Source organism: Carettochelys insculpta, chromosome 1, assembly GCF_033958435.1.
Source record: "Carettochelys insculpta isolate YL-2023 chromosome 1, ASM3395843v1, whole genome shotgun sequence".
Taxonomy (NCBI): Eukaryota; Metazoa; Chordata; order Testudines; family Carettochelyidae; genus Carettochelys; species Carettochelys insculpta.
The window spans coordinates 283,782,856-283,810,048 of NC_134137.1; the positions used below are offsets into that span (position 1 = coordinate 283,782,856).

The 27,193-nt window shown below is 49.9% G+C and overlaps 1 protein-coding gene and 1 long non-coding RNA gene across 6 annotated transcripts; one reads left to right on the forward strand and one right to left on the reverse strand.

Moving 5' to 3' along the window:
- Positions 1–1,113: 1,113 nt before the first annotated feature.
- On the reverse strand, positions 1,114–17,717 carry PMM1 (phosphomannomutase 1). 4 transcript variants are annotated; one of them, XM_075010116.1, is made up of 8 exons: positions 17,470–17,716; positions 13,214–13,331; positions 11,025–11,101; positions 10,611–10,702; positions 9,739–9,838; positions 8,488–8,563; positions 5,836–5,990; positions 1,114–4,090 (listed from the first exon to the last, which is right to left on the reverse strand). In XM_075010116.1, exons 1-8 carry the CDS (start codon positions 17,548–17,550, stop codon positions 3,968–3,970), a joined length of 822 nt encoding a protein of 273 aa, XP_074866217.1. In that variant the 5' UTR covers positions 17,551–17,716; the 3' UTR covers positions 1,114–3,967. The 4 variants fall into 4 exon arrangements, with proteins under 4 accessions (XP_074866217.1, XP_074866197.1, XP_074866202.1 ...); XM_075010096.1 differs by having other exon boundaries at positions 5,836–5,951; positions 17,470–17,705; XM_075010101.1 differs by lacking the exon at positions 11,025–11,101 and having other exon boundaries at positions 17,470–17,715.
- Position 17,718: 1 nt separating this feature from the next.
- On the forward strand, positions 17,719–24,407 carry LOC142021395 (uncharacterized). Of its 2 annotated transcripts, none has more exons than XR_012647671.1 (3): positions 17,719–17,940; positions 20,003–20,267; positions 21,958–24,407. It is a non-coding gene; the product is annotated as an uncharacterized LOC142021395 (long non-coding RNA). The 2 variants fall into 2 exon arrangements; XR_012647673.1 differs by lacking the exon at positions 17,719–17,940 and adding an exon at positions 18,735–19,254.
- Positions 24,408–27,193: the final 2,786 nt, after the last annotated feature.

Consider the following 27,193-nt stretch of genomic DNA (forward strand, 5'->3'; position numbering starts at 1 on the left):
GGGGTGGTGCCTCTTTCAGCTACTTGTCCTGGGAGGGGTGGGGACCAAAGAAGAGAACCTCAGTGCACACCTGGCCCCTGGCTCTTCCCTGAAGGCCCACTGGCCCCAGCTACAGCAGGAGAGACATTTCTCTCTCCCTTCCCTTATAGACCCTTTGACTCTGCTTGCTGCCACTACACTGGGCCCTAAGCGGCCTGCAGCAGCGGGAGCTACACAGCACACAGCCCTCCACAGCCACTTTTAATATTTTAATGTGTTAAATATATTTAATCCTTGGGCTCAGTTGCACAGGAGCCACCTGGCTCTATCACAGACACAATCAGAGCACTGGTCTCTGCTGCACCCATCCATGTTCACACACAGCAATAACTCAGACATGCAGGTTCCTGCTCCATCACAGGAGCGCTCAGTCGCTACGAGGAGAGTCCTCCTGCAGCCTAGGGTATGGGGGAGACGCAGGGAGCCACTGCATGGCTAATCACAGGTCTAACGAAGGAGGAGCTTCCTGGTTTGCAGGCCTCCTGGGGCTACTCAACACTCAGTGTCTTATTAAAACAAAAAGCAGTCAAGTAGCACTTTAAAGACTAGCAAAATGGTTTATTAGGTGAGCTTTCGTGGGACAGACCCACTTTTTCAGACCATAGCCAGACCAGAACAGACTCAATATTTAAGGCACAGAGAACCAAAAACAGTAAGTAAGGAGGACTAATCAGACATCAAAACACTCCAGATCCACAAACCAGTTAGTCAACATTTTAATGGAATGGGGCATTCTGTCAATGACCTAAAGGTATGTGTGTTACAGAAAAGGAATTATCGCACTGTTTTGGAAAGAGAAACATCTGAGCTGGCTTTTATATTCAAATTCAGCACATTAACATATGGTTTAAATCATGATGGGAACTTTCTGAGTCACTATAGGGGCTTGTCTACATACTTGGCTCAATCTAATTCTTGACCTTCCCCCCCACCCCTCCACTCTCTGATTTGCTCACCTTGATTATCTTTTTCTGATTCTTCCTCCATGCTTACTGTTTTTGGTTCTCTGTGCCTTAAATATTGAGTCTGTTCTGGTCTGGCTATGGTCTGAAGAAGTGGGTCTGTCCCACGGAAGCTCATCTAATAAACCATTTTGCTAGTCTTTAAAGAGCTACTTGACTGCTTTTTGTTTTGATAGTGTATAGACTAGCACGGCTTCCTCTCTGTTACTATTCTGTGTCTTATTGTGTTACCATGTGAAGCAGGGGCGGGACACCCACTTCACAGCCTCTCCCCCTGCCACTGTGAGAGCCCCCAGTAGGGTTAGCAGTAGTGGTAGGAAACACATGGAAAAACAGGTACTAAACGTGAGACCAAAGGCCGACTCCCCTGTGCCCTCTCCCTCAGCACATAGCAGCCTCCCCTCCCCTCCGGCCCTGCTCCCCAGCCAGGGCACAGTGAGCAGGCAGGGATGGGGTGATGCTGGTCTGCTGAGACACGTTCCAACAGGGCTTGGGGGGGGGGGGGGGTAGATTCCCCTTCCCAGCTCCTCTGAGTGCTGCCAGCAGTGGGGCCCCCCTCAGCTGCTATGAGCCCTGGGCCGCTAACCCTCAGGGAGGGGTCAGCCCACAAGCACCAGTTGAGGGGTGTTTGCAGAGCACGGGCGGCGTGACTGCAGGCAGGAGGGGGCGTGGAGCGAGGACACGTGAAAATTCACTCCGCTCATGGGCAGGCACAATCAGAGCAAAGCCCACCACCTGCTGACCAGGTCCCTAATATGGCTTGGGCTCTGCTGGTGGCCCACAGCTGGCAGGGTGTCACCTCCTGCAGGTCCTTGAGCTGTCACTCAGCTGCACCTGCCACCACTGGGAAGCACCGTTCCAGCTGCAGGTGGTTCATTGTGCTTCAGCAGGAGCCTGGGCAGACTGGTGCTCAGCAAGGCCAAGTGAAGCCAAGCACTGCTGAGAAAAGGCCTGTTGGGGGCCCAGCTGGTGACTTCAGGTGAGTCCAAAGTGGGGGCGGGGCAGGGAAGCCACATAACCCTACACCTAGGGCTCAGATAAGCCCCCAAATGGGGAGAGCAACAGCTGGGTTTTAGAAAGGGACCCACCTGCCATCTCTGCTCCCACTGCACCCAGGCACAGAGTGGCAGCTGCTGGCAAATTTCTCCTCCCCCTTTATCAATTCTAAGCTCAGGCTCGCAGGGCCACCACTTGAGATCTCATGCCCAAAGGAGCTAGCGCCACATCCCAGGGTGGCTGAGCAGCCAGCGATCCCACAGATTTCACACTGGTGCCATAGGATGCACAGCCTCTATGAAAAGCAGGCTCCCTGGAGCTTGCTGCCTAGCAAAGGGAAATCCCCACCTAGCGCCCTCCTCACTGGGGCTGTACGTTCAATCCCCACAGACAATTCGGGATCTAGGAAGATGAGCCCGCACCTCCTGCCTGGGCAGAGACCTGGACGATGGAAGCCCGAAGCCCAGGGAGGTGCTTGGGCCTGGTGTGTCAGCTGAGTGGCAAGGGGAGACTGAAACCTCTGGGTGTGATCTAGCCACTTCTGTGAGCAAGCTGGGCTACAGGAGCCAGAGGGCAGCAAACAGAAAGGGACAATCAGATGGCAGAAAGAGAGATAATGGAAAAAAAAAAAAAATGGCAGGAGTTCTGCTGGGCAAGGCCTGAGGAGGCCTAGGGAGATGGGCACCTGCCTCCATAAATGTGACTGGCTGAAGAGGAGGTGGGGAGTAAATCAGGGCTATTCTGCGCTTTCCTTCCAGATGGCTAAAGAATGCTTGAAAGGGGGGGGTTGTTTCTGTAAAGGTCCAGGCTTGTGGGGGTGGGGGGCACAAGGAATCCAGCTCCTGTCTAGGATGGCAGCCCCAAGGGTGTCTAGTGATGTCATCACTGCATAGCTTCTCCAGACAGCAAGACTTGAGCAATTGGGAGAGGAAAAGGGTGTAACTGCCAGAGTGTCGTCTGTTCAGCAGCCCTGTCTCCTCTTCACCCCCACTCCCCGTGCTTAACACCCACTCATCTCCAACACCTAATTCACACATGGGTAAAGGAGTTGCTTTGTCACTGTTCCACTTCCCCAAAACTACTCTTCAGCTGAGGTGCTAGGGGCAGAATAAACAGTCCAGACACCTCCCAGCCGTGCTCCAGCCAAATTCAGAGGTCAGACGCAACACTCCCCAGGGTTCTAGCACAAACAAGCACAGAAACCCAGTGCACCCTTTTTCTACATGTAAAAGCACTAGAGAGAGAATAGCCTTCCTTGCATACGTGAGCCAAGCTGGAAGGAGCACAAGCTAAGAACAGCCATAATGGGTCAGATCAATGGTCCAGCTAGCTCAATATCCTGCCTTCTGACAGTGGCCAACACCAGGTGCCCCTGTGGGAACAAGAGAACAGGCGCTCATCGAGTGAGGCATCCTGTTGCCCATTCCAAGCTTCTAGCAACCAGATGCTAGAGACAAGCAGACTATGGGGTTGCAGTCCTGACCATTTTTCAAAACCCTTTCAGGTCACCTGCAAGGACCAGTCTATGGTGTGAAGCAGTCTGAGAAACCACCCATCTTAGGGTCCCAGAGTCTGCCTCCTATTTAAAGGTGCTAACTGAGGAGGAGCGGCTGTCTCCCTTGTGCAAATACTTTGAGAGAGTGAGACGGCAGTGATGGGCCTCTATAAATGCCTCATTCACCAAGTAGGGAACCATCTCCCCCAAGGAACTGAACGTTCCCTGGGAAAAGGAAGAGAGGCTGTTCGGTGATGGGCAGGAGTCTGGTCCCATGCAGCTCACCTGTAACTGGGAACAATGGAAGGTCGTTAACTCCTCTCCCTATCCCCTTCCTCTCTTCAATTTAAATCTTTCCCTCCAGACCCGCTCCGGACAGCTTTCTTCAAGGGGCCCTGTGCTGAGTCCTCGAATGAAGGTGGTTTTCATGATGTGAGACCTCGGGAAGAGGAGCGCTGAAGGAAGGGTATCGGAGTCACGATTCGTTAGCTCTCTCTGGAAAAAATATCTCACGGCACCTCCGAACCGTGTCCTGGGGAGACTGGACACTGTGTCCTACTGTCCGGGGGTCATCATAAATTTCATAATCATTCCCTCCCTGTAGGGGAAAAGAAAAAACGGAAGAGGGCAGTCACCACAACCTATCCCCTTCTCTAGCTATATCTTACTGTGCCTTGCACAACACCCAATGCCCCGGAGGCTCAGCATTTCAGTGGCAAACGAACCACCCTTCTACAGCCACCTCCGCAGCTGGAGTGGAATATGGCAGCCTGTAACAAGCTAACACCCCGACACCTTGTTGGCAAGTTTTGATGCTGCTGAGGAAAGATGCCAGGGAGTTTGCCGATTCAGTGAGGGAAGTGACTCATTACCCCCAGGTGGCTCTAAGGAGGTGGGAGTCATTCCAGGGAGAGAGAGGATTTAGGGTCTGGGCTAGGGACATAAAATCCCATTTAACTGGTTAACCAGTTAAGCTGTAGTTTTAACTGGTTAACCAATCAAAGGCGGGGGTGCAGCTGGGGAAGCCATTCCAGCCCCTACCCACGGCAGGCAGAGGGCTGCTCCAGCCCCTCCTGGTTAACCATTAACATCCCTAGTCTGGGCTGAGGAGATATTGCCAAATCTAGAGCACAAATGGAGCTAATTTTTATCATCTTGCTGCTGTCAACAAAGCCAAATGCAAAGCCCAGGAAACAGGAGTGTTTAGGTTTCTGCAGTGCAAGAACTGGGCTGAAGGTCCTGCTTCCACAGCTGTTCTGAGTCTACACCACCGTGGAGCAGTTTAGCACTGGAAGCAAAGGATCCCACACCCATCCAAAACGGTGGAAGAGCGTTAGAGCTTCACAAGGTAGTTATCCAAGCCGGAGGCTGGCTCATACCCCTCCTGAATGTTGGTGGCAAGCAGATAAGGATTGTCCTGTAGCTGACCCAGAGAATTGGAGAGCCATTCCTGTTTACCCTGAAAAGCAGCTGCAGAAATGGGTGAGGTTTTGTTTGTACATCTTACTGGTTACATGGCACCATCAGCACCATAGCCCTTCCCAGGGCTGGGCTGGGCCAGTCCTGACCAAATGACTCCAAAGGAAGAGATCCCCCTGCTAAATCCCCAACACCACTTAGTACAGCGCATCTCCAGGGGAAATGGAGAAATGGCAGTGGTTTTCAACCGGTGTGCTGCAAGAACTGGCTAAGTATGCTGTGGAAATTTCATCAATTTCCCCTCCCCGCAGCTCTTTGAAGAGCCAAGGGGTGAGGGGGAATGGATGAAATTTCATGGCATACTTAGATGACCCCATGCACAGGGTCATCAATTTCCCTCTCACAGCGAGAAAAGCCTCAGCGAGGGGAAACTGGCCAACTCCACAGTAGCTGGGACTCAGGCAGCCTTGCTGCTTGAGCCCTCAATTGGTGCTGGGTGGTCAATACCCCCGTGCAAAAGAGGGAGGGGAGGGGAGGGGAGGGGAGGGGAGGGGAAATTGCAAACCTCTCTAGTAAAGACTGTAACCACAGTAAACTTTAGTCAACATGACATTTATGAGCAATCGATTCAGCTGGAAAAAGTGGGTGTGCCGTGCAATTTTTTGTCTCACTGACGTGTGCCATGTTACTGTAAATGTTGGGAGCCACTGTCCTATGGCACAGTAGCAGGCCCTGATTCACAGTACAGCCTCCCCTCTCCCCACTAGAGGGCAGTCTTGCTTGACACCAATTCCAGTCCATACAGCTGGGGAAGGAGCCCCGGCCTCTCCCGCACGGGGCAGCCAGCCTAGGAGAGACATGGCCCGTCCCCCTCACTCTTTACCTCCCCTCCTCCCACCGTTAGGGAGGGGAGGGTGTGCTCACCGGGGTTGTCTCGTTCCCAAAGAAGTGGATGGTGTCGAACCTCTCATCGTCGAGGATGTCGAGGCAGTAGCGCTTGTCCCAGCCCTCGGGGAAGACGTCGAAGCTGATCATGCCACCTGTCAGCAGGAGGGAGGTCGTCAGGCAGCGGGCTGGTGCTGGAAGGGGGCAATATGAATCCCAGCCAGTGTTCCCTGTTAGCTGAGCACTCGGGTGGCCACCCAGGATTCAGGTCAAGGCCAGCTGATTAGCTGAGCGTCCACCGACGCCCACAGCGGGCAGCACGTGTTTGTACCTGTGGTGCACATCCCCCTGTGCCTTGGTGCACGAGAAGATTTATTCCACCCACGGATGGAAAAAAATTAGAGGGAACCTTGATCCCAGCTTTCACTCTCCTAGGGCAAAGGGGAACGTCTGTCCCTGTAGCCCAGCTCTGGTGACTGAATCTCGAACGTTCTGTCAGGGTGACAGCAGCTGCCATTTCTATGACAATGGGCTGTGATGGCATCAGCAAGGCCCTTATGATTTCAGCCAAGGGCACAAGCAGGAACCAGTAAGGCAGGAAGAGGGAGTCCTGCTTTTGCTTCAGAAGGATTTGACAGGAATCTGCCAGAGGCACTGCAGAAGTGCATCCATCCCCTGCCAGGAGTAATGGGCTCTGGGGCCAGCCAATCCTGTTCCAGGTCATGGCCCTTTTAAAGAGCAGCTGTTTAAGGAGGCAGCAGAGAAGTTGGAGAATAGGAGCCAGGTGTTAGCTTCCTCCTGATCCAGGATAAAGCCCAGCGGTTGGCTCAGAGGAAGAGACTGTGTGGAGGGGGTTTGGCAGAGCTCTGGGAACCTGAACACTGTGATAGAGAGTGAAACTGGAAGCCCCAAGAGGGGAGATGTGGGTCTAAAAGGGGCAAAGGAGAGGGCTTCTTAAAGTCTGAACTGAACCCCAGGAAGGGCAACATCACTGCAAATATTCTGGGCTGCAACCATGTTCTTAGAACTAGGAGGGAGCGGAGGGCTGGATGGCTGCAGGGCCATGCATGGCCCCATCCCCACAGGATCCAAATGCCTTACCACTCCCCTACCTCACAAGGGTGTTGAGAAAAGTGCCAGTCTTCCCTTTCACACAGGGGCAGAGGCACTACATGACTTGCTTAAAAGATCCCGCAAGGAAGCCTCAAGCAGCTTAAAAACTGAATCGAGGCCTTCCCAGTTCCAGGCCTCAGCCCTTTTATACACTCATAGGCAAAATACTGTGTCTGCGCTCTGTCCGTAAGCAGAGAGACAGGCCCAGGCCATAAGATCAAATGCAGAGGGAAGGATGGAGGGCACCCGAGCACAGCAGGTTCTGTTTCACCATTGTTTAGTGGTTTGAGCGGGGGACTGGGAATTTGAGGCCTTCTGCCAGCTCTGCCACCCTTTAGCTCTGTGTACACCCCGTTTAGGAGGAGTTCTTAAATTTATGGGTCTCCATTTCTGGGTTCACTGCACACTTTGTGCTTTATTTTAGAGGGGCTGAGCCCCGCAGCTCCCATCCTCTTGGTGCGCTCACTTATGATCCTAGCCAACCGCTGGCAGCTTACCAACGTCATGGGAGAAAGGACAATTGTTCTGCTCTTGGTCCATGTGCCTCTGAGGAGGAGAACAGGACTGCAATGCCTTTGTCCTTCTCTGCTATGACAAATGGTCTGTGTCAAAGCATGCAGGGATCACGAGATGTTCTTACTCGGGCAGCAAAGGGGGATGCTGCCTGGAGATGCCAGGGCCTCGGTGCGCAGAGGTAGAGATTCTGAATTACGCACATGGCAGCTAATGACGTGCCATCCAAATTCCCCCTCACCAGCCCATCCTGGGTACACTCCTAATAATGGGCTTTCTTGCTGATGGTGCCTTCCACTTCCTGTCGTACCTACATTCCCTGCTGAACGGCCTTAAATAACTCAGCCCTGTCACTTGCCCATCCCAATGGTCTTCCACTGTCATGGAAAGAGTGCTCTGACCCTGCCACTCCCCCAAACTCAGTGATGCCGGCTGGGGGCACAGCGCCCCTGAAAATTGGGCCCTTACAGTGAAGCTTCACTCTGATCAGAGACTGCAAAAGTGGTGTCATGGGCTCCACTTTTACTGCCTCTCAGTGATGCCAGACGCCAACTGTTCCTAGTAAATGGAGCAAAGGCAGTTTTCTTAAGTCACTGCATGCAGACACTCAGTCTGGGCTCTTCCACTTGCCTGATCCACTGGATTCAGGGGGTTCTGTAGAGGTTCCTGATAGCAGAATTTGGCTCTGTAGTTGGACTCGGTAAGCTGTCCTATTGCTGCTGTTTGAGAAGAACAGATTCAAGCTCTCTCTCTGCCATCACTGTGTTGTCTAACGGGGTAAAACAGTTACCACTTGGCATGTCACTACTGCTATGAATCTCTACGGATCTATGGATTCCTGACAACCTCGCTTTAAACAGGAAACCAGGCTGGCCCTCCCTCCCTAAGGATGAGCACGGGGAATACACTCCCAAGGACCTTCACTGGAGTACACCTTTGACATTCACTCAAGCAGATGCTCTGCTACTTTACAGCAGGAAACAGCCTGACAACCTTCCCTTCCAAGAGACTTACAGGATATCCACCACACGGAAATCCCACAGTAGCCCAATGCATTCTGCTCACCTCGAGAGAACCGTAAGCCTTTGCCAGCAAACTCCCTCTGCAAGGCTGCCACAAACTTCTCCCGGATCCTCTCTTTCTGCCATGGAACAAACAGAAGGACAGCATGAGAGGAGGTTTCGAGTGATTGTACCCTTGATAGGCCTCATGCCACTGACTGACTAGATTCACCTTTGGGCCTCGTAAGTCTCCCTATGCATCACCACAGTAGCTTTTCTGCTCTGATCCCAGTTTCCAGGCTAGAATTTCCTTGATACCGCATGCAGCAAGCGCACCCTTCTTCCCTTCCTCTCTCTCCTGTATTATCTGTTGGGGGAGAAGGGAAGTGGGTGATTGCGGGGTGTGCGGAAATTCAGCATGGGCTGTAGGGATTCAAAACACCGTCCATTCATGCTGCTTTCGTTTCTCCCTGTACATGGTCCCCTTCCTCCAGGCCAATCTCACTCTGCTGGAGCCAGCCTACATCAGCCAAGGGGACCCCAAGTCCTGATGATCTAGGTCAACTGTTGCGCAACCCCAGACCAAAGCCCCTTCCTGCAACCCCTCCCACTCTGAGAGCTGATGATACATTTTGCAATAATTATACTCTCCCCTGGAGGCTCAGAGGCCCAGTTCAGGACCCAGAGTCCATAGATTCCCCACTTATACATCTGTTCCATGTCATTACATAGTCTCTCCCCTCCCCCGGGGCAGAAAGGATCAAAGCCACCACAGACAGGCTGGGTCAGCCAGCATTTGCCAGGATCTCAGAGCTCTGTAGATCTGTTTAGGAGACTGGTTCTGATCTGGAAGGCTCATTGAGGGGAAACCAGGTCCACTTGGGCTGGAGAATAGAACATGATGTCAATAGACATTGCTGCTTGGCTGTGACTGGAGATGGGCCCTGAGCTGTAAATTCACTACCTGAGTTCAAGGCTTTAGGGTTCTGGGCTAAAACCATCTCCAGCCATGACACTTTAGAAACATCACTGAAAATTAGAAGCTCTTTTTACGATCGCTTCCCCAGCCTAGTAGGCTGTACATTGGGAGCCTCCTACCCCTGTTTGATTAATGGCAGCAGATTAGGTCAATTCTTTTATCTCACTAGCATAGACATAAGAGAGCGAGGCTTTGGACCAGAATTATGTTAGCACAGCAGGGAGTGAGGAAGATGAGACCTGAGCAGTGTGGTGTTCCATGTCCAGAAATTGTCAATGCCCATGACTTTATGTCAAGACATGGAGATGAAGGAGAGGGCGGATCTTGGCCAGTTACCTTGTCCAGCTCAGAAAACTCTATTCGCTCCTCCAGAGTGCAGCTTCGGCCAATGGGAGAGATGTTCAGCATTCCATTGCGGAATTCTATGAAGGTCCCGCTGTGTGTGAATAGATGTCAGGTTTTTTAACGATTGGGAGGAGGAGAGAGAAGGAGCTATTAAAATATGAGTGGCTCTCAAACGTGATGTAAAGAATGTCTGCAGGGACACTAGGCAGGCTGAAAAGGACAAAGGATTATCTTCAAGCTTCAGGTATTAAGTACTCATTGCAAGCCCAGGAATAAACAACCCTCCACTTTTGCTGCTGCAGTGCAGCAAGGCACATCACAGGGATATTAACCACAGCCAAGCTTGGCTCATATAAAGCTGAGGGGAGTCACCCCAGAATGCCAGGGTGTCTTTAGAGATATGGAAACATACCAACTCCGGGGAGCGAGCAACATCTCAGAAGTTAGGGAAGCTCAGATAATCCAAGAGTGAACCTGACATTGCAGTTAAGGCACTGGGATGCAAGTGATGTGGGTTCAGTTCTTAGCTCTATCATGGGCTCTTTGTGATACTGAGCAAGTCACAACCTCTTCGCCCAGCTTCCTATCTGTAAGGAGGGGATAACCATTCTTCCACTCGCACCCCTTCTTTTGTCTACTTCAATTATTAACTCTTCAGAACAGGGACTGTCTCTTAAACTGGACATTCGCAATGCCCAGAAAAGCAAGACACTGATCTTAGTTCAGGCCTCTAGGGGCTATCAAAATACAGATGAGGACAAGGGAAGCGCCAGTGGATCTGAAATTCTAAATGGGACTGTGGCGTCCCAATGCCTGGATCTTGAATCATACAGGAACAGTGGTTGGATGGGGAGGGTCTTTACCGTTTCTTGGGCAGCTTCAGGAGTGCCATATAGCTGAGACAGAAGTTGATCAGCTCCTGCAAAAGCTCCTCCCCCAGATGATCCTGGATGGCCTACGAGGGGACAGGGAGTAAATGTTAGACTACATGAAACCAAGGCTACCGTCAACTACCCACAGAGCAGGTGGAGACTGTTTTTCCTGTCTTGGCCGTTCTACAAACTCCATCCAGGATGCACCCTGTGGTGATGGTGGGACAGCAGGAGTAGGAGAGCTTTGAGAGAAGCTGGGACGAATGGAGTGGGAAGATCTCTAGGTGGTGACATATTGCTGGTTTCATCTAGTGTTGATGGAACTGGAGATGGACTTGGTAGAGGAGAAGGCAGAGAAAAAGGAGTCTGAGGCTTGGTGGGAGACACAGAGTAAGTTAGGCCTACCTGTTTGGCGACCAGCTGCCCATTCTTGTACTGCACGGTACCATTCTCCGCAAAGACATAATCAAACTTGTCGATGACTGTGGGGAATGGGTGTGTGGGGGCAAAGGGGAGCAGGGTCGGGGAGAGAAATGAAGGGGGGAAAAAAAAACATTAGCACAACCCTCATCCATCACTCAGAGACAGAGCAGTGCTGAGGGATGGATGTTGGCTGGATTCAGAGCACTTTGAGCCTTTACTCCAGGGCTGAACAAACAGGCCTTGAGCCTCACGGCACCCCATGAAGCTGGTGAAGGTTATGCTCATTTTACACATGGGAAACAAAGGCACAGAAAGGGGAAGCACCCTGAACAAGATCTTGTAGGAAATCAGTGGCAGAGTTGAGATTAGAGCTGAGAAATGCCAGACTCCTAGCCAGGTGCTCATTCTCCTAGACCATCTTGCTTTCACCCCTTCCTGCTGCCCCTCTTCTCCTGTTCCCCTCAGCAACTCACTTACTGGTTATCTAACTCTAGCTTCTCCCAGCAAAAGTAAACAGATTACTGCTGACCCTGCAATTAACTTCATGCTCCCTTGAGCCATGAATCATGTCACCAGGCAGCCTCTCTGTGCTAAGATGCTGGGAAGAGGCTTTCAGAACTCTGCAGCAGGTTTTATGCTGATATTAGAAAACGTGAGAAAGGAAAGTGAGAGGGCAGAACAGCTGTCCCTTCCTCACTCTGCTCCTGAGGGCATTCTGCACAAGAATAAACATGCCCTGCGAACTGTACTTGTCAAATAAATGTGGAGACTCCAGCATGGCATTGGGGATCACGGGCCACTGGCTGCACAGGGGTGGGAGATCCCACAGGACAGCCAAGGTGGCACCCAACCTTGACACAGCGCACGGACCAGGCCAGCTCCAGAAAAATCCCTGTGTGTACACCAGGTGTGGGCAGAGGGGGCTCAGCAAGACAGGATCCAAGTCTGGAGTAGTTTAGTGTGGGGGTATCCAGGTGAGAGTTTACAGCACATGGATTTGTTGGAGGGTTCTGGGTGCAAAGGTAATGGGACTCTGCAGGGAGGGTCCAGGGGAAGGTGGTTGGGCTCAGCAGAGAGAGAGGTCTGGGTTAGGGGAGGTATCTGGGTGTGGGAGACTCAGTGGGAACCCAGATGCTGGGGCAATGAGGGTAGTGAGGTAGAGATCCAGGAGCAGCTGTTTGGGACTCAGTGAGGTGGGAATCTGGGTGTGGGTAGCTTGTTGGTGTGATCCACATGGAGGAGGAATGGACTGGGGACAGTCACATGACCACTCTTGTGGCTTCCTTGTCAGAAAGTCATTTTTCTGTGGGGAAGCAAAGAAATCTATGGGAGGACAAATTCTGTGCATGCACAGTGGTGCACAACTCCCCAGAAACACCACTCTCACCTTTGCATCCAGACACTCTGCCCAACTTCCCGATGCTGTGCAGGACATTTAGCTGTCTAAATTAGAGCATGGGAGAGAGTTTGTGCACAGCCCAAGTAAATGGAAAGCCAATGGACCATGGACCTAATGGACATTACCGCTGATCGGACTTGGAAGTGGTAGGACTGCACAGCTCATGGAGGTGGGGAAGAGGAGAAGGTAAATTCTAAATGAGCCACTCTCCATCCTCCCACGCTCTTTGCAGACCTATGACAACTGAAAGCACACGCTGGCGCTAACAACTCAACTTATGGGCTGAGTAGCTCAGGCACAGGAGACGACACATATGAACACAAAGGGTTACATGTGCACCTTTGCTCCTGTATGGAGGTCAGTTCTGCTGATGTAGCTAGCCGCAAGTCTGTCTGATGGCCCAGCTGCTCCTTTAGGGACTGACCCTGTTCTCAATGGCAAACTTCCCATTGGCTCCAGTGACTTCAGGGGAAACAGGAGCAGAGCCTGAGGTACGAGTGCTCTGCTTCAAGCAGGCATGGCTGCCTGGGTACGACTCTAAGTTCTGTAGCACGAGTGGCAACGGTGGCAGTGCAAGCGCTCTCTCTGGGTGTGACTTTTATCTCCTCCGTGGGCAGAACCAAGTGTTCTGTTATCAACGGCCGCGCATAATTACCAAACAGCAGACGAGCCAAACTGCCTCCCTCCCCCAAAGGAGAGCAGCTTCTCTCTCCGTCCTGTTTCCCCCTTTCCTTCCCACACGCCCCTGACCGGGGGTGGGGAAGCAGCTCACCTTCATCTCTTTCCCCCAGCTGCTCAGCGATCTTGGAGTAGTCAGAACCTCCCACCACGCCGATCTGGACTCTCTCACGCAGCTCCTGAAGGAACGTGTCCACATCAGGCTCAATTTTCTGCAGGGGCAGGAGCGAGAGGATAGGTGAGAATACAGCCACAGTAATGGATGAGCTCGGGCCTTACTTACAGCAGAGCCAAGAGGCTATTCCCATTAGGTAACGGCTGATTTTTAACAGTTTTTCCTTGCCTGGTGAACACCCACTTAGTCGGGAGAGGGGGGCATTAGAACTGTGAATGGTTGCATGACCCCAGATCTATCCATCATCCCCCACCCACTGCAGATGGGCTTCCATGGCTCTGATCAGAGTGGCAAGGGACCTTTGAAACCCACCTGCCTTAACTCTGCTTCCACAGCAGCCTCTGGGAGAAGCAGGAGGGAGCTGCTCACGCATGGAACAGGAATGTTAAAATAGTTAGCTGGTTACGTTTGCACTTACACTTAACTTAGGGCCTGCTGCCTGGCCCACCACAGTTACAAGGTCCCACCGGGGCAACGAGGGCCCACTACCTGGCTTGCTGGCCACCCCTGGAGCTCACTAGCAACTAACCGATAACCATACCTGTAAGCCTCATGCTAACTGATTATCCATTTAGCAACCCTAACATGGAGCTACAGCTTCTGGCAGCATCCCATCACCCCCACTTCTCTTTCTTCTTTGCTTCTGCAGTGTTCAGCTGAGCCCTGCCAGCATGTGAGGCCTAGTTCCACAGCATACAAAGGGGGCACTGTCATCTTCCCAAGCTCAGCAACACGGTCATGAGGGAGGGGATGTCACCAGGGCATGGAGATAAAAATACACTGAGGTGGAAAAATGAGGAGTAGGAAAGAAGTCGCAAAGGGGAGAGGTCACACACAGGGACAGGAGGGCATGTCTTTCTCTCCCCCACACGGGGAGGAATTATTAATAAATTGGTACTCCATTCCCCCATGTTCCCACAGTGGTGACACAGTGTCCTTTTCTGGCACAGGAGGTGCCTATTCATCAGGAATCCCCCTAATGTGGGAGAGATCCTTCCCAGAACATTTGGTACCCCGCTGTAGATGTGTCCTAAGGGATGGCTCCCCACATGGACAAACCAAACCGCACCTCAGATGTCACAGTAACAAGGCCTCAGGTGAAGCAAAGACAGCAGGGGCCATAACAAGTTTTCAGGGAGTTTGCAGTCAGGGGCCAGGCTCTTGCTTCTTTTCCCTCTCTCTCAGGGCTGCCCCATTACTGCCTAATCCCATTAACAGAACAACAACAGCCAGGTAGCTGTGATAGGCTGTATTCTAACAAAACAAACCAGCAGTCAGGTAGCACTTTAAAGCCTACCAAAATAACGTATTAGGTGATGAGCTCTTGTGGGACAGACCCACTTCTGAAGAATCATGTCACCGCGAAGAAGAGGGTCTGTCCCGTGAAAGCTCATTGGCTAATACATTATTTTGGTAGTCTTCAAAGTGCTACATGACTGCTGGTTTGTGCCATTAACAGAATGTCAGCTGAAGGAGCACAGGCTCCATCAAGCCTTCATCCTTCCCCTGCTGACTGCAGGTCTGGCCAGCATAGTCACAAGCCATGCTGCTGCTGGAGAGGAGAGGTGTTCCTCTGTTGTAGGCGTGGATTACATGGGCCTGTTAAGGGAAGGAGGACTCTGCCACAGCTCTTCTGTTTATGGTCTCGCTCAAGATAAAAGTAGCTAGCTAATGGTGGAGGGCTGACTCCATCCAGCAACAGCGCCTCTCACCGACTGATACGAAGACCCCTGAAGGATAATTAGCTTTAAAGGTCAGCGCAGCTAAAATCACACAGAGCACCTTCACAGGAAGATCCCAGAGAGCCTTACAAACAGGATTCTCGCCTCACAAGCCACCTGCAGGATAGGGACGTGCTACTGGTTTGTACCTATAGGTCACGTCTGCACTAGAGAACTAAGCTGACAAGGGGATGCTGGTCTAGACGCAAACATTGCAACATGTCCATTTGGCACTGCACCTACACTGGTGATGTTCTAAGTCACTTTCCCTGCAATGCCTTGTGGGACACAGTTCCCAGAAGCAAATGATTCTGGGAGATCTCAAAAGCAGACTGTGGCTCAGCAGGGAGGGGCCTGTATGGTCCGTTCCTCCTACACTGCTATCAAAGCAATATAGGCTGAAGGGATCCAGGATAAATCCTGCATTTTGCCCTGCTAAAGTAAATCATTTCTATTGGGTAAACAGTTAGAAGCCCGCATCACAGGCACCAGCCTAATCCAAATGCAGCTGGCTCAGAGACAAGCCATTGAGAGCACTTATTTGTGTGTTGCAGGTCCAACAGGTTTTCCGAGCATGCCAGGGGGGCAACACAGAGACAAGACCATAAGTACAGATGAGTAAGCTCAGTCCCACAGTGGACAAGGTCACAGTAAAAGAAGAGGAAAATGGGGTTAGTTTGTGTGTACGCAAGGGGCCTTCATCCTGCACTGGGGTTCAGAACAGCTGATAGCAGATGCAGGCCCAGGGGCAGCACTTCATCCGGGAGTGGGTAAGAATGAAGGGATGCGGGGTCTCGATGGGATTACACTGGAAGAGCCAGTTGCTCCTAGGCTTCACCAGATCAATTCTCCTTCCTTGCAAGGCTCCCGCATCTTTGGCGGGCTGCGAGGAGAATACAGGCCTTTTCCCTTCTGAAGGCCCTTGTGTAACCCCTGCCTCCATCTGCTGCGGTCATCTGCTAGTTCTTCCCAGTTGTCCAGCTCGATGTCTACCTCTCTGAGGTCTCTCTTGCAGACATCTTTGTAGCGCAGCTGGGGGCGTCCGGGAGGTCTTTTGCCAGAGGCTAGCTCACCATGCAGGATGTCTTTTGGAATCCTTCCATCATTCATCCTGTGGACGTGGCCAAGCCATCGGAGCCGATGCTGCCTGAGAAGGGTGTGCATGGGTGGGATTCCAGCTTGCTTGAGGACGGCCTTTTCCCTTTCCCCAGCTTTTAATACCGAGTAGATGCTGTAAGACGGCTGTTGCATAACAAACAGATGGCAGGCAGCAATGGAAAGGAACTCTGACATATTTATCACAGGTTTTTTCTCTCTATATATATAAAGGCCAAAATCACAAGGCTGGAGTGAGGAGATTTAACCCCAAAAGATGTTTCTCTGCTGTAATTAAAAACCTGCAGCTGGCCAACACCAATGGGCTCAAGGAGTTCAGGCTAAGAGGCTGTTTAATGGCACTGTGACGTTTGGGGCCAGAGAAAGATGTAGAGTCTCACAGCTCAAATATTTACATCGTAACTTATAATGGCCCTTTAGCCTGAGCCCTCGGCGTTTGAGATAGTTGGTGTCAACCAGCCAAGGGTGCTCCCATCTCATAGAGCTGGAAGGGGCTTTCAGAGGTCATTGAGTCCAGTCCCCTGCACTCACAAACAGGACCAAGCACCATCCCCTAGCAGATTTCTTTGTTAAATCTATTTGCCCCTGATCCCTAACTAGCCCACTCAAGGATTGATCTGGCAACCCTGGGTTTAGCAGGCCAATGCTCAAACCACTGAGCTATCCCTCCCACTCCCAAAGCCTCCTATCTAGCCAGGACTTGTCTACAAGTAACAGGAAGCTCTGGTCTCCCATTTAACCAAAAAGGTGCCCCCAGCTGGGTGTGGGAGGACACAGGGGCAGGTCAGGAGAAAGGCAGACCGATCTCCTTCACCAAATATCACCAGCAGAACCTCCTGTGCACCGCCGATGCAGATGTTTGGTTTCAAGTGAGGCCGAGACCCCAGTCTGCGAACACAACACAAACGTCCTTGGGGAAACCTCCGCCTGGAGGGGGGGCCGGGGATGCCCACAGCAGGGGGTGAAACCCGTGCAGCTCCAGCCCCGCTGGAAGCCTGCCGGGGCGGGTCTGTAACAGGGCCGGCGGGAAGGCGCTGGGACAGGAATGGCAGCGGGAGGGCACCAGCATCTAGGGGAGCTCCCAGAGCCCGTGGCAGGCGCGCTGACTCCCTTTGCCAGCCACCGCCAGGCGGGGCTGGGGCACCTGCTGCCCGGGAGGGAGAACTAGCCCCTAGACGCGGCGGCTGTCTCAGCGGAGCGGGGCGCAGCCGGGGCTCGGGGCGCCCGGACTCGCGCTGGGCCCCGGGGGACGCTCTGCAGCGTGGCACCGGCGGCAGCGGGATCCGCTCCTTGCCGCCCTGCTCAAGGACGCGCCAGCAGCGCGCCCCGGGCGGGTACCTCGCGAGCCGGCGTGAGGGTCCCGTCCACGTCAAAGAGGCAGAGGACGCGCTGCCGACCCGGCGGCTCGCTGCCAGCCATCGCTGCGGCGCCCGAGCCTGAGCTGCGGAAGGCGCGCAGAGGGAGAAGCCGGGTAGGAGGCGGCGGCAGCGGCGGCCCGGGCGGGCCTATGGCTGCGCGGCGCGGCTGCCCCCAGCCCGGCCCACGCACACCGCGGGGCCGCCCCTGGGCGGTGCGCGCTGCAGAAGCGGAAGCCGCTGGCGCCCCCGCGCGCCGCGCCAGAGTCCCGGCCGCACCGCGCGCGTCGCTTTAGCAATGGCGCCGGCACGTCGCCAAGCGCTGCACAGCGGGGCTGAGGTGGCCCCTCCCCGGGGCAGGCGCCGCGGGCTCAGGCGGCAGCGGCCTGGTCAGTGCGGCCGAGCCCCCGTGGCTGGCGGAGCTGGAGCCGGCAGCTGGCCTGAGCTGGTCCGCGTGAGTAGCGCCCGCTGGGAGGGGCAGCAGTGCGGCCCGGAGAGACCGGAGCCCGGCTGCAAGGCGAACCTGGGGACCCCGCTCTGCAGGGCTGGGCTGGCTGCTGGGAATGCCTCCGTGCCGCTGGGTCTCCTGCAGTCACAGAATCCTAAGGCTGGAAGGGACCTCAGGAGGTCATCGAGTCCAGCCTCCTGCGTCAAGCAGGATCAACTCCCACTAAGTCATCCCAGCCAGGACTTAGAAACCTCGAGGGGTGGAGAATCCACCACCTCTCTAGGCAACACATTCCAGTGCTTCACCACCCTCGTGGTGAAGTAGTTTTGCCTAACATCCAACCTACACCTCTTCAACTTCAGGCCATTACTCCTTGTTCTGCCATCTGACACCACTGAGAACAGTTTCTCTCTATCTTTAGAGCTCCTCCCTTCAGGAAGTTGAAGTCTGCTATTAAATCACCCCTCAGTTCTCTCTTCTGCAAACTACATAACCCCAAACCCCTCAGCCTCTCCTCGTAGGTCTTGTGCTCCAGCCCCTTCATTATTTTCATTGCCCTCTGCTGAACCTGCTCCAGTACATCCACATCCTTTCTATACTGGGGAGCACAAAACTAGACACAGTATTCCAGATGTGGCCTCACCAGTGTCGAATGGAAGGGAACAACAACTTCCCTAGATCTGCTGGAAATGCTCCTCCTAATGCACCCCAATATGCTGTTAGCCTTCTTGGCTACAAAGGCACACTGTTTACTCATATCCCTCTGCCCCCCCTGCCCCGCCCCGCCCCGCCCCGCAGCTGTACTTGTGCTCAAGTAACTTAATGGGTACTTTTTCCACCTCTGCTTATTCACAGGCTCTTGACCTTTCAGAAAAGAGCTGGTGGTTCCAGCTACTCCTTAATTTTTCATTTCATTATTTTAAAAAAGCTTTATATTTGAAGGAATTTGTTGTGCTCTGTTATGATCCTAGTATAAACTTACTTCTCTTCTGTGCTTGGCCCAGGTCCACCACCACATAAGCAGAGAACAAAAACAACCCTGTCCAACTTGTGCTTGTGTTTGCCCATGTTGCTTTTTGGTTTGCTGAGAAACAGAAAGCCGCAAACTTTCAAGCAGCAAAAGCTAGTAGTTAGACTGGACAGACTAGAGTAATTAATTCACTTTTACGAGACTAAGTGTATGTGTAGCATGTTTGTGGTGAGATTTAATTTTAACTTATTTTTAAATGAAAAACTTAGTGTTTTTAATTGATGACTAGGCCAGGAATTCTCAGAACAAATTTTTTGGTACCCTCAGAGTGCAGCTACCAACTCTTGCAGGTAGGCATATTCTCACTTATTCCATAAATACTTAGTTATCTTTAGGAAAAACAAGGACCAAAAGGGAGGGGAAGGTGCCCCTGGTGACCATGTTCAGAGAAGTGCTGGTCTAAGCTGATTATACTGTGCACTACCCAGAAGTTGTATGGCATCTCCAATAGAGAATAAATAAAAACCTTTGTGTTCTGTATGCCTGCATTCAGTCTTTGTGACTGGGCAATTTCCCAACCATCCCCTCTTCAGTTTGGCTGTTGCTTTTGAAGGCAGAGGTCTTTTTTCTTAGCACCTACCTGTTCAAATAATAGTACATGTGCTACAGGAGTGCAGCCCTTTCTGATGTTTTTAAAACAAAGTTTAGTGCTAATCATATTTAATGAGACTTGAAGTAGTCTGGCCTCACAAGCCTGTCTGAAGGTATGTGTGACTGGTTTGAGCATTGGCCTGCTAAACACAGGGTTGTGAGCTCAGTCCTTGAGGGAGGCATTTAGGGATCTGGGGCAAATAGTTTATTTATTTTTTTAAAAAAGGGAGGGTGCTTGGTCCAGGGGAGGGGACTGGTCTTGATGACCTCCCGAGGTCCCTTCCAGCTCTATGAGATGTGCTTCTCCAAAGTGGCCTTAATCAGTTCACAGAGATAAAGTAGGAAAAAAGAGCAAGGAGGAGAGGAAGAGGGAAAGTACATTTGTCAGCAACAAGTTTCTTGTTATGTTCTTGTCAACTTGTGCATGTCTCCGTCACTTCCCTCAAGGCCCAGAAGTAGGCTCCTCAAGTTCAGCAAGTTGGGATGGTGCCAGCTGCTCTCCAGGGAATGGGATAAGGTGCACTAACAGCAGACACAGAAAAACGCAAGCTCATTCAGCAGCAGCTTGTTCTCCTCTTACATGCTCACCAGTGTCAATGGCGAATGGAACAGGCGAATGGTGAGGTGCGACAGTGCAACCTCCCTCATTGCCGCACCATGAAGAATGTCCTCAACCACATGACACACTGCCAGGCTGGCAAATCCTGCCAAGGTAAGTAGTGAGTGTGCTTACAAGAATAAGTAAGTAAGATTGGACAGGACTCCATGATGGAAAAGACGGAGAACTTTTCTCGCTTATAGACACTGGGGTATTTAGCATATTAAAGGGTTTGGCAAGAGGATGTGGTGGTGATCACGGCCCTGCTGAGAAAAAGAGTTAAAGCACTTTGTGATGCGGAAGCACAGCTGCTGTGTTACAGAATAGGGGGAGAAGTTCATGGGAACCTATGGAGAGTTGACCACTCATGGGAGTCAGCAGAAGTGTTTGCTTTTAAGAAGTGATCGCTCTCAGAGGTGTGCACACCAGAGAGCAGTGGTGGTCCATGGCCCCAGCAAGAAGTCACATGTGACGGGTGCTCTCTCTTCAGAGATGGTCTCTAAGGCAGGATTTTACTGTAATTGCAGTACCTGCTCACACTGGCCCCCAGCCATTTGACTTCTGGCCATCACAACAGAAATGACTGGTTAGAAAGCACATGGGGGGAACATCAGCCATGTGACCAGCCCACTCCTCAAGATGACCCCTCCCTACTCCACCTAGAAGCCATCTGGGACATCACCCCAGGCCTTGCCTATTCCCACCCCACTTATTCCCGTGTCCCCTCCCACAGTGACACAGCCTGGAGGACCAGCAGGGGGTCAGGACCACCCCCCATATTCATCGGCAGCAGTGCAGCGGGGCAGGAAGCAGAGTGATGCAGCTCTGCTTTCTGCTATTAAGAGCAAGGAAGGGGTCGTCCTGCCCATCTCCCTGAGTGATAAGCCAGCAAGGAATGCACTTTTCATACGCCCATTTTGGCAGTGGGGTGGTTGTCCTTCATGCTTGCAGTTACTAATGGGTCAAAATGGAATTTATGTTTTATGCATATCTTGTAGTCCTGTTTTAACTTACAGTTCTGCATAGTTCAGTTTAAGTTCTGCAGTAAGTCTTAGGTAAACACCATTGAATTTTTTTCTCACTGAAAGTATGGAAGAATTGGAATTAATGTACAGGAAAATGGATGATTTGGGATCAGCTTGCAGATTTGAAGCCTCATGTCTCTGGTCAGTAGTGACCTGGGGGAAAGTTGAAACAGTAACAGTTGTCGCAGATTTTTAGTTATTCATTGATCTTCCTCCAGTTAGTTGGTGGAAAGGGAATAGAATCAGTTTGTAGTGGCTAGTGGGCAATTGCCCACTTTTCTGATACTTGTACCACATGTGAGGGTGTCAAAAAGGACAGTAAGCGAATATGGAAAATTGCCTCTGCTCCAAAAGCTGGTTCCTTCATATGAAGCATGGGGTAGGTAGTCAGATATAAGTTTGCCTAGATTTCTGATTTGCTGTTTTGGAAATTCACCTTCACTAAATTCAAATTTAAAAGCAAAAATGAGTAAGGCATAAATAAACCTAATGGAAAAGACCTTAACTTTTGTTAAACACAAAACTGAGCTGTCAGACCTCTTGATTCTTGTCTTCTGCTAAGAGCATACTCTGAATCCTGCTCTGGGAAGAGCTTACACCAGCTATCTTAATAAATCTCTCCCTTTTCTGATTATGACATATTGTGCTATTATACTTCACGGAGCTGTGACTTGATGGTTCCATGTGTGTGTGCAGGCATGATAGAGGAGAAGCATGTGGAGACATGAAAATTTAGAATTATCTTTTAAAAATGTTTTTGTTCTTCTCCCCTTTCCTAGTGGCACACTGCGCATCTTCTCGACAAATCATGTTGCGCTGGAAGAATTGTACAAGACAAGACTGTTCTGTGTGTTTGCCTCTCAGAAATGCTCAGACAGGATATTCTTCAAGGGGATAAAGCAAAATGCCACATTTATTGACAATGTAACTTTTTGTAGTGCCCCCCCACAGATATAGATATAGATATAGATATATTTCCAAACCGCCTTTTCGATGTTACAGTTACCAGTCTGCTGCTCGCATCTGATCACTGGTGAGGTGATCAATATAAGGAAATGGGGAGCCGGGCTTCTGCCTGTCTGAACTAATGCTCCAAGCTTGACAAGATGAGACCCAGAGATTCAGGGAAGATACCCTGTCTTTTTTAATAGTTTTCTTCAGTCCAGTTCTATGTGATGTGCTTTGTCAGTTCTTAATCAGTTCATGGCACATCTGTTCATCTGGAAGTTGTTTTTCATTGTTAACATATTGGTCCCTCTTCTCTGGGGCTGAGTCGTGTTATGTGTTTTAGTCGGGGTGCTTGCCCTTTAACTCCAAGGCCATTTATCTGTCCTGCACTAGTCTCTCTCTTACCCAGGGCCCATTAGCTAGCTTCTTAGTGCTCCCAAGTCTTTTACTCCCACTTCAGCCATCTGGACACAGAGGCAACCTTCAAGTTTTTATCTCTTTGTTCAAACACTTACTTTCCTTATCCATTCATCTTCCCTCTTGCAGGACTACATAACAGCTTCACATTTGTGGAGGGATATCGTTGCCTTTGTAAGGTAGTCAGTCTCATTCTTATGCAAACTTTTGAAAGTACAAACCTTTAATTATGTATTATATCTCCTTCTCACCACAACCTATATTCTACTTATTCCTAAGAGCCACAGTATGATCATCCTGAATCACACGGATTCTTCTGATTGCTTTCTTCCTTGACATTAGACACAGACACAGTCTGCCTCATGCATCTCTTCCAATAACCTAAGAAACTGTTCCTTTCTGCTAACCAGAGAAGGGTGGCGGGTAGAGTTACAGTTGTTTAACTAATCATTAAACTATATTCATGTATTCTGCATTACAGGATATTATTATAAAACTCTCTTGTCTGCATGCTGGAGACAAAAGAGTCCAACAGTATAATCCTCATGTGGTCCTTCTATATGAGATTAACCATAAAAAGTCATGTTTAGTGTTAGGTCTGTTTTGCAAGCCTCTGAGAGTATGGATGGGAGCAGAGCTGCCATTCATCCTGGAACTAAGAATGTGTGTGGATAAGGATTTTCACATTGCTTTGGGAGAGTATTCCCACTTTCTCTAGCTAGTACCCACTGTAATGTTTAAATCCCCCTTACATAAATTAATATAGCACTTCTCAGCTAGAAAGAGGAGGCCACCATGATGCACGTGGGATTTCCTAACAGTTAAAAAGTAGTGTGTTCTAATAACTTTTGCCTTCTCAGACCAATATAAAAATATTAAATAATAGGCTAAATAAATATTAAGTAGTGGTTATATTTGTGCCAGGTCAAACTCTCTTCTGGACGTCATAATATTTTCATTTTAAAAATACTCTAATAACAGCGCAGCATCTGTGTACTTAGAGTAAAAGATCAGCAGTGTTTAAACACGTACTCTTCTGACCTTCAGCTAAGGCTGAATGAGAGTAACTCCTACATCTCACCTGGCTAGCCCCTCTTCTTACCCATCACTATTATGAGATGACATTTTTCTGCCATCTGAAGAATAACTGCTGTGATGTTGCAGGCTATATTCTTTATGGAAATATGTTAATGAATGAGTATTGGAAGATGCTTATGCAAAATACCTCTTGTGACAGATCATTAGTATAAAGTTTTATACTTCAAATTCAGGAATGATACATGCACACAGATAGGATATACATATTCAGCAGATTATAACTTCTCTAATCTAGATGTACCAGGTGAGGGCCATTAGTAGTACTCAAGGAACTTGATGGTCTGGTACTGGAAACAATGATCTGTAAATAGTCTTCCTTTTCCTGTGAGCCTGGACTATGGCTGCTTCTGCCAAGACATGTGACCAGGTCACCTGATGCCGGAACTCATTTTGGATGCTGTACTTTTCCACTGGAAGTGTGGAAAAAATTAAAATGAACACAAAATGAACACTTTACCTTTAGGGAAGAGGAGACAAAGGCGGGAAACAAAATAATAGGGACTGCTTCTACCAGATGCTGCTTACCACTCAAAACAACAGCTGGAACATCTAAGACCAACCGGGAGGAAAGATCAGGCATAAGTTGGGAGGCTTCCCAGACTGTGAGAAAGGATTATTAGAATTACTTGGAGGGTAAGAAATTACATGTAACAGGGTTCTTAGAGTATTACACTTATCTGGCACATTTTATTTTACTTTGCTTAGTAACTTACTTTGCTATCACTTGCAACCACTTAAATCTACTTTTTATACTTAATAAAATCACTTTTTAGTTTATCAGTGAACTTGGTGTAAATAATTGTTCCCTGCAGGGGATGGCAGCTGTGCCTAATTCTTTCCTTAATGAGGGGGGTGAATAATTTATGAGCTTGCTCTGCATAAAACTTCTTACCAAGTGAGAGGGATTTATCTGGGGTTCTGGTCACACTGAGGCTGTGCACCGGGGCCTGTGCCAAACCCCTTTGAGCCTTCCCTAAACTGAGCGGATCTCTGTGTCTGTTACTTTGCTGTGGGCTGTGCCATCACTGGAAAGTGAAGAGAACTATACCATGTGACCACAGTTCTTAGAAGACATACTTCTGTTCTTCCATCTCGTACAAAACAGGGGGAAGAGGTACTTATTATAGACATTGGAATAGGCAAATCAGATCAAGAATAATCTGAAGGGGGTCAAAAGTATCAATGCAACAAGTCACCAAAAAATCACTAGGAATCAGTGAGTGAATGAGCTCCAATAACTTAAAAAGATGATGCATCATTAAGACAATCGGACAAACAGAGCCAAAGAAAGAGTTTAGGTCCAGAGGAGCAAGATCTGTATGTGGGCTAAGGCATTACAATAAATGACTGTTACAGCCATATTGTTATTATAAAGGCATGTTGTTAAACAGAAGATGGGCTGTGTAGGACCCAGCACAGATTGGGGATACAGTGCAGTTAATGCATATAATAGAGTAAATTTTAATGTTACAATCTACATCTGGCCACATTAAATTAAATTTGACTCTACAGTTAGCATAAACATTGAAGGGTCATCTTAAAATTTTCCACTCTAGAGTAAGTGAGTTGAAAGGTAAGAATAATGTAAATCTGAGAGACACCCCATCCCACCTGCCTGCAGGGATCTGATATGGCCATGGGGACAAGGCAAATGTGAGGGTATTCGGAGGGAGGGAGAGAGGAGTGGAAGAAAAGAGGGATTAATTGTGCTTTAATAGAAAATATATTAAAAAGTTGGGATGCAATTTAAAATTTATGGTAAATCTGAATACAGATTAGAGTACAACAATTATACATTTTTTTTTAAAAAGAACAGCAATCTGTGAGTTCTAAATGAATATGATAAAATATTTAAATGTCGTATCTAAAGGAGAGGAGTATTTGTAACAGGTCTGGTATCTGTCTGTGAGGTAGGGATATCCTTTTTAGTTAAGGGCAATACACCCGATTAGGCAGACTTGGAACTCATAGGTGAGTTTGTTCATGTCCTTAATTTTAATAGTCAGGATATTAACACGCTAACAAAAAAGAAAACAATATTCTACTTACTGGTCAAGATTTTCTTAGTACAGCAGTTCCCAAACTCTGTGTTGGGACCCCATTTTAATAGTGTTCCCAAGACTGGCTTAGTTTCACTGGGCTCATGGCCAAATCCCAAAGCTCAAGTCCCATCACTTTGGTCTGAAGCTAAAGCTGAAGTTCTTCAGCCCTGGGTGGTGGGTTCAGGTTGCAAGTCCCCTGGTGGGACTGATGTCCTTGGCTTCAACTTTACCTTGGGGGACCAGGGGAACAGTGGGGCTCAGGCCTTGGCCTCCCTCTCTGTGAGGGAGGGAGGGGGCAGGGTTCACTTGGGCTCAGACTTCAAGCCTCCCTCTTCGGCTCATGTAGTACTAGGGGGTCATGGTGCAGTGAAGCCTGAAAACCTGTCTTTGAACAATCTATTTGCAGGAAGCAGATGAAGAAAAATGATGACAAACACCTGAGTTCTAGAGCACAACTCCCATAAGTGTCCCCAGGGCAACCTAATAGAAGGCCCCTGCTGGCCCTTTTGGGTAATGATACTATTTGCTAAACACTTCCCTGTTGGGTTTTTTTTTTTTTTTTTTGTTTTTTTTTTTTTGAGCACAGCTCGTAGTTCTTTCAGAGCTTGCTCATGTCCATTCCACAGTGGGTTGGTGTGGGCTCACCACATATACCAGTGCTGGAATTTTTTTCCCGTCAGCAGTATCCACGGGGGGCTGGCATGGGTGTGCCTCTGAAGTGGCGCCCACATATGCCATACCATACAGGATGCTGCCAGCCCCTCTCACCTCAACAAGTTCCTTCTTGTTGTCAGTGGTAGTGTTAGTACTTCTTTCACTGCAGCCAACTGTTGCTGCGTCTGAAAAGGCACAGGTGAGGGAAGGGAGATATAAACATTAGTTGAAGTTCTCATAATAAGTTAATAGGGATGTTATTGTTTAAGCAACTAACAGATGGGGCTTACTGGCTACGGTTAACCAGCAGGGCCTGGAGCAGCCTTCTGCCCTCCGCGAGCAGGGGTACACCCAGCTCTGCAAGGCTGCTGCGGGCAGGGGTGCTCCAGCCCAGCCAGAGCAGTCACTGTCTGCGGTGGCTGTGAGGAGTGGTGGCTGGACAAATCTACAGGTTAACCAATTAAAGGGGATTTTACATACCTACAAGTTTGGATGTTTAAAACGTGTTCATGGATTAGACTGCTGTGAAAATGTCAGTCCTTGGAGTATCAGAGAGGTAACCGAGTTAATCTGTATCTTCAAAAACAACAAGAAGTCCTGTGGCACCTTAAAGACTAACAGATATTTTGGAGCATAAGCTTTCATGGGCAAAGACCCGCTTCATCACCTGATGAAGCGGGTCTTTGCCCGCGAAAGCTTATGCTCCAAAATATCTGTTAGTCTACAACCCTTAGAGTCTAGACTGACGCAGGCGCACTCTTTGGCCTGACGCTTACGTTGATGGTCAGAAGTCATGTGGAGGGAAGGGCAGGGGAAGCTGTTCCTCCCCATACAGCAAGGTGTGGCTCAGCCCCAT